At 41.2% G+C, this 14,749-nt stretch overlaps 1 protein-coding gene across 1 annotated transcript in view; it reads right to left on the reverse strand.

The window, feature by feature from the left end:
* The window catches only part of GDPD4 (glycerophosphodiester phosphodiesterase domain containing 4), an 84,221-nt gene that overhangs the window by 52,563 nt on the left and 16,909 nt on the right, over positions 1–14,749 (reverse strand). Inside the window, exons 6-9 of the mRNA XM_044666000.1 lie at positions 13,457–13,555; positions 13,068–13,161; positions 11,885–11,953; positions 5,706–5,851 (exon numbers count right to left, since the gene is read on the reverse strand). Coding sequence (XP_044521935.1) covers positions 5,706–5,851; positions 11,885–11,953; positions 13,068–13,161; positions 13,457–13,555 — 408 coding nt within the window. The remainder of the gene's footprint in view (positions 1–5,705; positions 5,852–11,884; positions 11,954–13,067; positions 13,162–13,456; positions 13,556–14,749) is intronic.

Raw genomic sequence — 14,749 nt, forward strand, 5'->3', positions numbered from 1 at the left:
AAAAACAAGGAAGAGCTAATTACTGATGGAATCTGGGGGAAGAGTGACTGCCCCATCTTAGAATCTGTGGCCGAGAAGAGGAAAGCCAGACACACTCTGTCCTATAGCAGATTCGGATGATCCTATGGACTCCCTAACAATCACTAGTCAGGCTATCTTAGTGGGTAATGGGTTTTCCATCACTGAATTCCTACAAAGAGAGAATGGTTGGCTACTCAGGAGGTACATTGTAAAAGATACTGTTCTTCAGGTACAGATCGGATGAAGTTTGAGGTTCCTTCCAAATCTCAAGACTATGTGATTCAAGGATACCATGGCATGGCACACTTAATCTACACTCCAGTGATTTGCTTAAGCACTCAAAACCAGGTCCTCTCCCTACAAGTTGTGGGCTGTTTCCACTACATTCCATTTCAGGGGATTCTCTTCTGCCCCAGACCACTGGAGATGCTATGAATTAGTGGACTCTCTCCCCATAGCTTCACCCCATCTCAAGGACAACACTTCATATTGGCTCTAAGTGAACAGTGGGCTCTAAAAGAAGAATTTTTCTCATTGAAGCTCTTTTGTATCCTGGGTAACAAGAGTTCTAGGGAATCTAGCCTGGGACATGACTAAAAAACTCAATAATAACTATGTACATGTCACTAAAATAAATAGTGATTCTTAGCTCTGTCTTCATTTTCAAGAGAAAAATATTAGAATTGGGAAGGTCTTTAGGGATCAAAAACTCTGCTCTATCATGATGTAAAACTGAGGCCCCTTACCCTAGAGATAATGACACCACTTTGAGTCGTTTTCTCAAGGGTATCATGAAATTCTTTTTAAAACCATTGAAACTAAATTCATTCTCAATCACAGCCACAAAAATCTTGATGTCAAAAGGATCCTTAGCAGTCACGTCATCTAGTCCAATCCTCACCTGCTACTAAATTTTCCTCTCTTTGGAGAAATTTTCTGTAGCATCTTCTGTGGAGTCCTTCCAGCAACAAGGGTCTGAAGTCTATGACATTTCCTTAAGCTACTAATTTAGAAACCTTGTCAATAAAGGAAATGAAATAAGTCTGCCATGATTTGTTCTCAGTAACCCATGCTAGCTCCTTGGAGTCATCACTTCTTTCTATGGACTTTGAAACCACCTACTTAATAATCTACAATTTTGTTCAGAGATGGTTATCAAATGCACCAGCTTGGAATGAAAAGAAATCCAACTCTGAAAAAACATCTGAATGACCTTTACACATCTCCATTCTTGTAGCTTCTCTTATTCACCAAGATTCCTTAAAGGCCATAGACTGTGTTTCAGCAATCACATCCTTCTTGTGAGATGTAGTTCATCCAGGAGAGATGACTTCAGTGAAGAAGGTATTCTTTTGGAGCTAAGGGTTGAGTCAGATAGTGAAGTGGTCCTTTCTGAATTCTGTGCAGTCACTGAGGACAGCAAGGCACTCTTCTTACCCTGTCCTCATTTTATCCTGAGGCTCAAATCCCTTTGACCTTTTTTTCTTTCCTATCCTTTTTTCAATCTGAGGATGATTCTCCTTAACAGAGAAAAAAGAAGCAAAATAGGAGCTGGGTAGTTTTGCTTTCTATTATCTTTTAATGTCCTGTTCACCCCAAACTTATTCATTCTTTGTTCCTTTTTTTAAAAAAAAACCCTTACCTTCCATCTTAGAATCAATACTGTGAATTGGTTCCAAGGCAGAAGAGCATTAAGGGCTAGGCAATGGGGGTTAAGTGACTTGTCCAGGGTCACACAGCTAGGAAGTATCTGAGATCAGATTTGAACCTAGGACCTCCCATCTCTAGGCCTAGCTCTCAATCCACTGAGTTACCCAACTGCCCCCCATTCTTTGTTCTTCCTACACCCCCCAAAAAATAAAAAGATTTTTGTATTGCCTTTATGATTTTTCAGACAGGTATTAGCCATCCTTACAGGCCTCTGCCAGCTTTTGTGTTCTTCCAGGGTTACATGCCTTCAATTCTATTTTAACATGCCCTTTTAAAATGTGAATTCAATAGAGAGATACCTATGCAACCATAAAGAGACCCACCCTTTTTCTTTCCTCTTCAGGACTATTGGGAAAGTTTTTGTTTCAATGCTTTTCAATGATCAATCTGTGGTATACCTGCCCTCTTCCAATAATGTCCTCCTCCAATTCTTATCCTAGTGGTGCAAAAGATCCTGTTTCTTAAGGCACAAACTCCACCAAATCCTACCAAGCTAAAAAGATCCTAAGTAGGGAACCAGTAATGAATCTGTCATTCAAGGAAATAGGCTGGCTAAGTTCAAAGAAAGACGACTGCCAGGTTACTTTTGACTTTTTTTTCCCAGACATATCAACTCTTGAAGACAGTCTCCTAAAACAAAAATGGGTTCGGATCAGTCTAGAAGGGGTACAAATTTGGTGAAATCATAGATCCTTGAATTAAGTGAATTATTTTAAACCTGCTCTATTGCAGTTCAAAAGAAAATGCCTCAGGGCAGCTAGATGCCTCAGTAGATAGAGAGCCAGGCTTAGAGATGGGAGGTCTTGGGTTCAAATTTGACCTCAGACACTTCCCGGCTGTGTGACCCTGGGCAAGTCACTAAACCCACATTGCCCAGCCCTTACTGCTCTTCTGCTTTGGACCCAATACTTAGTATTAATTCTAAGGTGGAAGGTAAGGGTTTTTTGTTTGTTTGTTTTTTAAAATGCCTTCTAGGAAGACTGGAAGTTGGCCAAAGTTCTGTCCCATGTCTGATTCAAACTTTTGGAGTCTGACATGTTCCCCTCAGAAACCTATTATTAAGAAAAGATGCCCCATTGCCTTGAGAATTTTGGCTTTTGTTTGTTTTGTTTCTTACATGAAGAGAAATATGAGGATGAGATTAAAGAGAGGAAGTTGATTTGGTATCGAAAAGAATTATTCTGTCCTAAAACAGAGGAACATGCTCTATCTCCAGGACAGTGGATTGAGGTGATAAGCCTAGTAATAACTTTGTGCTTATTGTGACAACTGTATCACCTCTCTAGCCTTTAAAAGGTCCTCACAGCTAATCAGTGTCAAACTCTAGCAGTAACAAGACTCACTGCAAAATCAAAATTCTCTCCTTAAGAAACTTATTTCCTTCCTCCCGCTTGAGACTTCCCTTTTAAAGTAGCCAGATATGATTATGCCACGTAGATCCCCCTGAACTTTTAAAAACCTTTTTTACCAGGGTTAGACTCCTTGTCAGACTGTGTTTGGTATTTCCTTCCTTAACTATCATGCACTCAAAAATGATATAATCTGTTTCTCCCATGGTTCCCATTGTTTCCACTTCTCCACTGAAATGAGATAATATTTGTAAAAACTAGTAAGTACAGTACTTGGCACTTAGGTACTATAATATACTTATTTCCTTTCATCTTCCCCTCCAACCAGTTCTGTCTTATGGGCCATTATCAAGTCAAGTAAAAGTTATCCTCAGGCACCTCCCTCAACATTTGGAAAGATGAAATTATTTGCCAGACAAAATGAAAACATATAAAATCCTCATTTTAAGCCTCTAGTAAACATAGGGATTATTGAAGGTCCTCCCTTCATCAAGAATATATCCTGGGGGCAACTGGGTAACTTAGTGGCTTGAGAGGCAGGCCTAGAGAAGGGAGGTCCTAAGTTCAATTCTGGCCTCAGACACTTCCTAGCTGTGTGACCCTGGGCAAGTCACTTAACTCCCATTCCTAGCCCTTATTGCTCTTCTTGGAACCAATTCACAGTATTGATTCTAAGGTGGAAGGTAAAGGTTTAAAAAACAAAAAAAAGCCAATGTCCTGCTTCTTCTTTAATGTTTGAATTCATTATCTAATTTCTCCAGCTTTCTGACTTGATGGTATAGTATACACGATCGCTGTATCTTTTTTTTTCCTATTATCTTCACCCAAATGGTTCTTCACTATGCTTTCGCCATCAGATTTATGGATTTTCATGTTACTTCAGTGGCTCTTTTATCTCATCTCCTTCTTTTGAAACAATTATATCCCCTATATGTATTCTAGTCTTAGAGTTCACTTTATTTGTAGATTATAAATACATTTAAGAGGTGGTAAATTTTGCACATAGATAACATAAATGTCTTGAAGTCAATTATCAACTCTGTCTCTCCCATTGATTTTCTGTTATGGGTTACTAGATACTCCCACTATAGTTCTTCTCTCCGTGTAATATTTACTTTCCAAAGTGTTTGATTCCGTACTCATGCCTGAGCAACTCTCTTCATCTATCATTTTTAGCTGAGAATTCAGATCAACAAAGCTTCAGGAAAATATATTCTTTCCCAAACACATTAAATTTAGCCAAGAGCTTAGATAGTCCCAAAGTCTAAATCCTGTTCCTAGAACCCATCATGCTATAACCTGTTTTCTCTCTTCAATGAGATTAGAAGATCTACCTGATATACTGAAGGACTTTCTCTGGCTCTTGGTGCTTGACATTATGCAAGCCATCCATTTTTGCTCTCTCATTTTAAAAAACTCTTACCTTCTGACTTACTGTGTATTGGTTTCAAGGCAGAAGAGAGGTGAGAGCTAGGCAAGGAGAGTTAAGTGACCTGCCCAGTCACACAGCTAGGAAGTGTCTGAGGTACTCACATTGAGTTTTCTGAGATCCACTGTTTTGCTCTATCTGGATACCCAGCATTGCCTGATGGGAGGTTTGTGTTTAGGGGAAGCTTCTATGGAGCAGCTCAAGACTCTTGAAATCACTGGACAAGTTCCTGTGTGTAATTTTCCTCCCAGGCAATCAAAAGCAGTGACGAAAATATCTAGTTGTGTCCTTATATCCTTAGACCACATGATCCCAAAAGACTCTTTCCAAGCCTTTTTTCATTGGCATCATTCATCCCTATATGAATATGGAACATCTTTGACAACCCTTTAGGACCTTAATTAATAATCAGCATGTGCTAATTACTCATGTTGGAGTAAGAAAGTGAGGAATTGCAAAACCAGTGGAATAGAAACCACAAGGTGGCTCCAAAAGAGATTAGGAGGGATAATAGATAGTTTCTTTGTTCTCCTTTTGAAGGTCTCAATATGGAGCCTCACTAGTCTGAGTTGACAACTCCAGAGTTTGCACCCCATAGATAACACCTTTCTAACTACATCTCTTGCTTTAATATAAGTCTCTTTCCTTTTGCTCAATCTCCTACGGAAAGAGGAAACAGCCATCCTACACCCAGATAGTTAATGCCATGCTGTAAATTACACTTCAGCCTTCCTTCCTCAGGACTAAACGGCACTACCATAACATAAAAGTGAGAACTACCTATGACCAATAACCCATCAGCCCTGGAGAAGGAGGCAAGTCCTTCTGCCTCTGCTGCCCATAACATTAACTTATTCACATGACCTCTGTTATCTTATTTGATTTTTCACATCAACCCTATGACATTTTACATATGAAGAAAATGAGGCTCTTAGATTCGAGGTTACTAAACCAAGGCCACATGGCTAATAAGGGGCATTATAGGATCCCAGGTTTTCTGAATTTGAGCCCACAACTCTTCCATACTGCCTCCTAAGTGATTTAGAGATTGAGTTCAGTGATTCTAAGGTCCCTTCCAGTTCTAAATACATATGTCTCAAAAATCCTTCAGGTCCCAGCTATGGAAATCTGTGATCTCTGACTGTATTCTTACTAACCCTACCTCTAACAAATCTGTCCCACATATTCAGACCTACCATTGGTGCGCCTCTGTGCCCAATGAAAGTTGGTTTGGGTGCCAGGGTCTTGTTTTCTCGGATACAGGGAGAACTTATCCCTAGGGGGATGATGTAGATAATGAGAAGAACGACCAGGAAGGAAATAAGACTGATGAACTGAATAGCTGAAAGAGTTTGAAGCAGAGAAGAGAAAGATTCATTCACTGAGGGCCAACCCAAGGAGATTCACATCATGAAATGCTTGTCTCAACATATGCCCCAAAGTTCCTTCCTACAATGACTGGTCGGTATTTAGCCACTCCTCCCTCATTCTCTTGCTTTCAAAGACCTTCCTCTACCTTTCATCACCAGAGCTCCAAGAAGAGCCAACCACCCCTTAAGTACTACAAATCAGTAGGGGGTGCTCTTAGGGCCCAAGCTTTGGTCCCACTCTCTTTTCTGGGGAGACAACAGTCAGGTAGGGATGTTAGATGGTGAGAATAGAGCCCTACATGGATACAAATTCCCTACATCTCTTACTGTTGCCAAGGCAAAGTAGGTGCGACAGTCCTACTCTTTGATATCCTCCCCACCAAGGTTTTGTATTATACTTTCTTCTAGTTCTAGCCATATTAAAGCTGCCTGAGACATACTTTAACCTGCTGCCACCTGTATACAAATAAGCATGTGGGAAAGGCAAGGGGAAAGGGATAAATATGGTAAAGTTTCTTACAATTTGATTTGAGCCACAGACATGGAGACAGAAGAGTCTCCAAACCCCAGGCTCTACCCCCCCAGCTCTGTGATCTTGGGTGAGCTAATTGACTTCAAAATGGGAATGGAAGAAACAGCAAAGCATTATGATTGTGAGCTTGTCAAGCTCAAGTTCTGCCTCAAACATATGCCATTAGGTCTGTGTGTCTCTGGACAAGTCTTTTAATCTCTCACTGCTCCAAGAAATTCTAAAACCATAAAGCTTCGTTAGAGAAGGTGTCAATCTATACTGGAACACTGGTAGGGAGTCTTCTCATATGAGGGCCCCCTATACCAATGAAATCACAGGTTCATGGGGGGCACATCTGGGTGGCTCAGTGGATTGAGAATCAGGCCTACGGACAGGAGATCCTAGGTTCAAATCTGGCCTCAGGCACTTCCCAGCTATGTGACTGGGCAAGTCACTTAAGCCCCATTGCCCAGCCCTTACCACTCTTCTGCCTTAGAACTAATTCACAGGATTGATTCTAAGATGGAAGATAAGGGTTTAAAAAAACAACACTGGTCCAAGGTCTTAAACCTAAAATAAGTATGATAATAATAAATTATATTGTGAGTACTTTTCTCCACTAAGTCTTGCTCTAATGTTTCATTGCATCATGGAAGTGACTTGGGGGTCCCAGCAGCTTTGTCAGCAAAGTACAAGCTCCCAACACAGACTGTGCCCACACAGAATTGAAAGAGCCTCCATAAGTTGGACAGGGCTCAACACCAGCAAGACTGGTCACCAGAAGGTGAATTCCTGGGCCAATCAATCAATTGACCAACATTTATTAAGCACCTACTATGTGCCAGGCACTGTGCTAAGTACTATAGATATAAAAAAAGGCAAAAGACAGATCATTGCCCTCAAGGAGCTTATATTCTAATTGGGGAGACAACATGCAAATAAATACATTCAAAGCAAGCTACATGCAAAATAAATAGGAAAAACCCAAGGGAAGGCACTGAATTTAAAAGAGGACAGGAAAGATTTCCTATAGAAAATAGTCTTTTAGTTGAGCCATGGTAGCCCATGAAATACATGAAAACACAAAATTTCCCTCTTTCCTCTGCCACACTGGTGGAAGAGAAGCAGTAAGAGGGGCAGGGGGAGGAAATAAGAATCACAACAGGTTTTAAACGGTCTTAAAATGTTGGCCCTCTCACTGTGGGATCTTTTCCCAATGACTGACAAGTTAATAGGTTACTGGAGGAAATGGATCTTGTCTGTATTAACATTCTCTCTAAAAATGAAATCAAGAGACCTTAAAAAGTTACAGCTAAGTACAAATGATAGTTTACAAGTTCTCCTTGGATATGTGAATAAGGAAGTTGGCAGAATCAGTTTCATCCTGTGCCCAAAGGCAACAAGAAGCATATCATGGAATATTCAGTCACTTTGTCTTAGAGTTAGTATTTAGGACAAGCAGACCCCCATGAAGGTAACAAGAACTTGGGAGCCAACACTTGTTGGAGATGAATAAACAGGGATATTGTAGGAAGTACTTGACAAGAATTCACCAAGGTGAGCATAAAGGATGATGTCCAAAACAGGGCCAGGCAATATAATTTGAAATTAAGAAAGAAATCTAAAGATACTGAATCTGAAAAGTACTTAACTTTTGACAAACACACACACACACACACACACACACACACACACACACACACACACACACACACNTTTTGACAAACACACACACACACACACACACACACACACACACACACACACACACACTGGAACTACTTATACATTAATATGGACACTAATAAAGGGCAGCTAGGTCTTGAAGTGGATAGAGTGCTGGGCCTGGAGTCAGAAAGATCCAAGTTAAAATTTAGCCTCAGACACTTACTAGCTGTGGGACTTTGGCAAGTTACTTAACCTTGTTTGCCTCAATTTCCTCATCTGTAAAGTAAGCTGGAGAAGGAAATAGCAAATAAATACTCTTGTATCTTAAAAAAAACCCAAGGGATTATGAGGAATTGGACACAACTGAAAAATGACTAAACAACAACAAATACATTAATATACAGGAAAATTGGTTGCCAGTATAAAAATTCTTTACAAATCAATCATGTATAAGCAGTCAAAGAATTCATTAGGAATAACAAAGGTAAAAATCAATAACATGCATTACAAAGAAGGTTGGCAAAAGATTATGATGAACCTGGAAAGTAGACAACAGAATCCTCTTTTTCATCCCTGATGACAACAGAACTACTACACTTAAAGCAGACACTTCAGTACCAAGTGGGTTGTACAAAAAAATAGGAATGACACTTAGGTAGATGAAATTAGGAAAACAACTAGGCCAGACCAAGAACATGACGAAGTCCATGCATGCTTGCCTCCTTGCTTGCTTCCTTCCTTCCTTCTCCCATCATTTCAACACCATCATCCCTCCAGTGATGCTATGTGGATGCAAATCAGAGAGTACTATGTCTTCAGGAGAATCAAAATGCAAGTGACTCAGAGAACAATGGAGAGGCACACTGTAGATATAGACAAGAAATGACTTTAAAAGATATCTAAGGATGAGCTGGGGAAGGAAATGACAAACCACTCTTTGTTTAGAAAACCCCAAATGGTTCACAAAAAGTCAGAACTAAAAAGTGACTGAACAGCAACAATAAAAGTAGTCAGAAAGGCAGTGTATGCCTACCAAAGCATTCTAGAATCTCAAATCAGTCTCCAGGTAGAGAAAAACTTCGGGAGCCACCATTTTCAACAAGAAGACCCTTTTCAACATACCAAACCAGTGGTCATCTAGTCTTTGTCTTGAATACTTCCAGAAAAGAGGTGCCAATATCTCCCAAGGTGGCCCATACCATTTCTGGACAGCTCCAATGGCCAGGAAGGCCTTCTGAACACCAAATCTCAAACTTCCTCTCCACAACTTTCATCCATGGCCTTTAGTTCTGCCAGATCAAATGAGGTAGTATTTGGGAGAGGTTTGAGTTTAAAAAAAAAAAAAGGCTTAACTTCCATCTCACAATCATTATAAAGTCTATACTAAGCCAGAAAAGGGGTTAAGTGACTTGCCCAGAGTCACACAGCTAGGAAGTATCTGAAACCAAATTTGAACCCAGGTTCTCTCAACTCCAGACCAGTCCCCAGCCATGCACTCTGGAAACACTCATGACCTCATTAACCAGATGTTTATTAGTGAGAATTATAGCCAGAAGAGTTCTGTTTGTTGGAAAGAAAATTATCAAGTCACAAGATTGTGTTTGGAGCAGGGGAAAGTGCCCCCAAAGATGTCCAGAAAATGAGATATCTGTGTCTGGATCATGTCTCCCAAATTCCTCATCCACTTCCCCATTCTGGCCAGGTACCCAATAATACAAATTTGATGATACCTTCTGTTTCTCTGTCTGTTGAAATTCACCCAAATCATCTCCACTATATTTCCTCAAATGCTTTCTTAATTTCTTCACTTAAGTATGTCTCCTTAATAGCCAATGTTCCTTTTTTCTTGCCTTTTACATAAATTAAGTCAATAAGCAACACATATTAAACACTTACTATGTGGCAATGTGCTAAGTGCTGGGGATAGAAAGATTAAAACATGGTTCCTGGGGGCAGCTAGGCGTTTCAATGAATAGAGAGCAAGACCTGGAGAGAGGAGGTCCTGGATTCAAATATGACCTCAGACACTTCTTAGCTGTTTGACTCTGGGCAAGCCACTTAACTCTTTGCCTGGCCCTTATTGCTCTTATGCCTTGGAATGATCCTTAGTATCAATTCTAAGACAAAAGATAAGGGTTAAAAAAAATGGTCCCTGCCCTTAAGATTACAATGTAAAAGGAGCTGAGGGTAGGAGAGATAATATGCCAAGAACTGTATACAAACTATATATGTGCAGGAGATAATATAATACAAATTGGAGTTCATCTCAAAGGAAAGGCACTACCATTAAGGAGCATCTAGAAAGGCTTCATGCAGAAGGGAATTTAACTGAGACTTGAAGGAAGCCTTGAAGTAAATATGAGACATGAGAGATTTCCAGGTATAGAGTAGGGGTAAGCCAATGAAAATGAACAGTCAGAAGATAGAAGGTCTTTTGTGAAGAACAGCAAAGTCAGTGTCATTGAATCACAGATAATATGATGGTGGGGGCAAAGGGGACAGATTAAGATACAGGACTAGGAAGGTGTGAAAGGGCCAAGTTATGAAGTACTTTAAAAGCCAAACAGGGAGCAGCTAGGTGGTTCAGTGGATGGAGAGTGAGACCTAGAGATGGACAGTCCTGGATTCAAATCTTTCTAGATTAATCCATACCCTTGTCAATCACCATTAGTCGGTAAGAGTCATCCAATTTGGTAAATCTTGGGCAGTGCCCCAAGATGTCCCAGATCCATGTTCCAGGGAAAACAGCAGTCCTCTCTATTGGGGTAACCAGGTCAATAAACGACTGTATAAGTTTCCCAGCTAGGTAGTTGGCCACCATTATCTTCTTTCTCTGACCCTTACCAGACGATCTCTTATTGGATGATATCTTGCTTTGCCGGTCAGTAATCAATCAAGTTCAACAGCCTATATAGTTTGAAGACTCTATCCCTTTGGACATGTTCCTGTCTTTCTTGCAGTTTCCAATGGATGACTTTCTTGGAACCACTGCCAGATTTATCTTCAAGATTCTGAGGCAGAATACTAGGATTCTGCTGCCCATCCACAGATCGGTACCTCTCCTGGCTGCCTGGAGCTCCATCTTACCTGTGTCAGAGGTGACATCTGTCCATGAAAGAGACAAGTGGCTTAGCACTGACACCTATTTCCTTCACTGTATCCTCAGATGGCCTCATTCCAGCTGCTCCTCTTTGGATACACTCCAGTTTGTCAAGGACCCTCTTAAAAAGAGTCCCAAGACATTCTTAGACATGGAATTGTCCATGGAGTCAGGATAGAGTGGAGTACTGTAGAGATGGTTCTCCTTCTTGGCCCCATACTGCTTTTAATTCATACAGTTTATGATTTCTCTAGCTACCTTATCACCCTCAAAGAAACACTAAATTTTTGTGAGTCCCTTTTTTTTGACTTACAAAAGTCACATACGGCGAACTCCTTGAGAGCAGGACTGACTATTCCCTTACTTTGCATCCCCAGGGCTTAGCACAATGCCTGGCACAAAGTAGGTATTTGATAAATGCTTGACAGCCTGGACTGCTGTCTAGCCATAACTCTCTCCCCTTGTGTATTTGTAATGTTGACTTTTTTGAACCCAAGTATAGGACTTCCATTTATTCCTATTAAAGCATCTCATTAGAGTCAATTAGTTCACTGTTCTAATTAGTTAAGACCTCATTCAATGTGCTAGTCTTCCCTCCTGAGCTTTGTTTCATCCAAAACTGTGATTAGCCAGTCTTTGGCATGGCCTCAGCCTCACTTGTAGGACCTTGCTGCACTTGCCTGATTTCAGTTATCTGGTGCTCAAATCTATTGCACCAACCCTTACCTCTAATATGCATTATTTTCCTAGAGTCTTTCAAGTTTCCACTCCGGCTTTGCTTCATCTCAAGGAGAGCTGAAGAGGAAAATAGAACCACCATTAGTTTATTAGCTTCTTTTCTATGGCTACTCTATTCTGGTAAGACTTTTCCTCTCCTCTCCACAGGTATCACTATTGTCCCCAAACTACAAATAGAATGAGGGGCTTGGACTGGATGACCTCTGCGGTCTTTCCCAGGTCTAAATAGAACATCCTATTATTGCAGCTAGGACTTAACAAGGGGTCATCCTTCCTCTTTGGCCCTGGCTGAACTGTGCTTACTATCAGATGGAGTTTTTCCCAGGGAACATCCACTCTATTCAGATTACAGAATTAACTGGGACTGCCACTACTCTAGAAACTGGGAGAGGAATACAATTATGCTAGGGAGGGCTGGTGCCGTGGCACATCTGGAAAAAGGGTTAGGAATAAATCACAGGCAAAGCCATGCCTGGGGACAGGATGGGGTGCGTGGCAAACCAGAGCTTTGTCTCAATTTAGAGGAAGCTGCCATTGGCATCTCAGTCTTTCAGCAACATCCAAAAGACACAGCTTAACACTTAGTTAACAGGGGCAATGGGCTAATCAGTGGTTGCATTGAGGACTCTCAGGCAAGATTCCTCTTAGGAGGAATATAGATTGGCAGCTTCCTTCTGTGATTTGCCCTATGTGATTTTTGCAAGTCAAAACAAAAAAAGTGACTGCAAGCTCAGTGTAAGTCTATGAGGGTGATAAGATCTAAGAGTCTTAAAGAGATGGCCTAGAGTGAAGTGTGAGAAGCTAAGTGTAGATCCAGAGGCTGGACTTGAACTCAGTACTTCCTGTCTCTCAAGGTCAGCTCTCTATCCAAGATACCTCCCTACTGCTCAGTAAGAATGGTTAAACTCCCAGATGGTGAAATGAGATTAACTCCTCTCCTACTTCAGCCCCCTATACCACACAGTGTCCTCCCCAACTGATGGTGATACTGGCTCCAAATACATTTTGTGGCAATTGGCAAGAATGTCAATATATCTAGTTTAATCTTTGACCAACAATCCTCCCAAACCCTCCTCCTCTGGCAAAGCCTCTCAGGGCCCCCATGTGTATTCCTCCTTACTACCCAACCTCCAGTTACTCCAATGTCTGGGGTTTATTTAACCTGGCCTACCTGCTCCATTCAGCTTGGCAAAATAGAGGCCCATGGGCCACGAGAAAGCCACCATCAGGCATATTCCAAAGATATGTAAGTAGGGAGCAGTCATCTACCAAGAAAGTCGGACTATTAGGCTGAGATAAGCTTTTTTTTTTTTTAAACCCATACCTTCCATCTTAGAATCAATAGTGGGTATTGGTTCTAAGGCAGAAGAGTGGTAAGGGCTAGGCAATGGGGGTCAAGTGACTTGCCCAGGGTCACACAGCTGGGAAGTGTCTGAGGCTAGATTTGAACCCAGGACCTCCAGTCTCTGGGCCTGGTTCTCAACCCACTGAGCCATCCAGCTGCCCCCTGAGATTAGCTTCTAATAGGCACAGAACTGTGGCTCTTCTGGGTATGCTTACCTGTAGTGATAACTCAGCAGCTTTCCATTTTTCCTCATAAAACAGAGTTATGGCCACCATACCAAAGATGCATATGGACAAGACCAGCAGGATGCCAATCTGCAGAGATAAATACTTCTTGTGTTGGGAGCATGCCCAGGGTGTAATGACCAGCCCTAAGGACTGCAGAACCCCACACTACCATAAGGACAGGGAAAATAGAGAGTCCAGTGACTCGGGATGCTGTTGGAGGTTGGAGGCCAAGAGAAAACTATAGTGTAGTGAGATGCAATCAAAAGACCAGAAGTTCACATTCATACAATAAATGCAGAAAACTACTCACACTCACCAAGCACACGAAGGCAATTCCAAATTACCTCCTGATGGCAATCATCATTATCAGCAAGCATTTAGAAAGCAATGTGCCAAGCACTGTGCTAAGTGCTAGGATGCAAAGGGAAAAAAAGCTCCCTGTCTCAAGAACTCACGGTCTGATAGGAGAGATAATATGAAAACAATTATGTACAAATGAGATATGGATATAGAGTTAAATAGATTGCTGGATGGATGACAATTTTGAGATAATCTCCAAAGGAAGGCACTGATATTAAGGCGATCTGATGAAGGGTTTTTACAGAAGATGAGATGGTTAGCTAGGACCTGAAGTAAGCCAGGGAAGATAGGGAATGGAGATAAGGGAGTAGGAGGCATGAAGGACAGCCAGTGAATGTGCATTGAGGGAGCAACTAGATAGGCTCAGTGGATGGAGAGCCAAGCTTAGAAGCTGGGAGGTCCTGGGTTCAAAGCTGGCCTCAAACACTTCCTAGCTATGTGACCCTGGGCAAGTCACTTAACCTCCACTGCCTGGCCTTTACCACTCCTCTGCCTTGGAACCAATACATGGTATTGATTCTAAAGCAGAAAGTAAAGGTGTGTGTGTGTGTGTGTGTGTGTGTGTGTGTGTGTGTGTGTGTGTGTGTGTATATATATATATATATATATATATATATATATATATGGGGGTTTTTTATGTGCATTGAATCAAATGATGGAATGCCTTATTTAAGGAGCAGCAAGGATGCCAGTGATACTGGATCAAAAAGTATGTAAGGGGAAAGTAGAAGTAGACTGGAAAGGCAGGAAGGGGCCAGCTTATAAAGGACTTTAAAAGTCAAACAGAAGATTTTATATTTGATTCTGCAAATAGAGGATTTTATATTTGATTCTGGAAATAATAGGGAGCCAATGGAATTGATTGAATAGAGGATAACCTGGTCAGACCTGAGCTTATGGTCAATCACTTTGGCACTGTCA

This window comes from Gracilinanus agilis, chromosome 3, assembly GCF_016433145.1.
Source record: "Gracilinanus agilis isolate LMUSP501 chromosome 3, AgileGrace, whole genome shotgun sequence".
In the NCBI taxonomy this organism is placed as follows: domain Eukaryota; kingdom Metazoa; phylum Chordata; class Mammalia; order Didelphimorphia; family Didelphidae; genus Gracilinanus; species Gracilinanus agilis.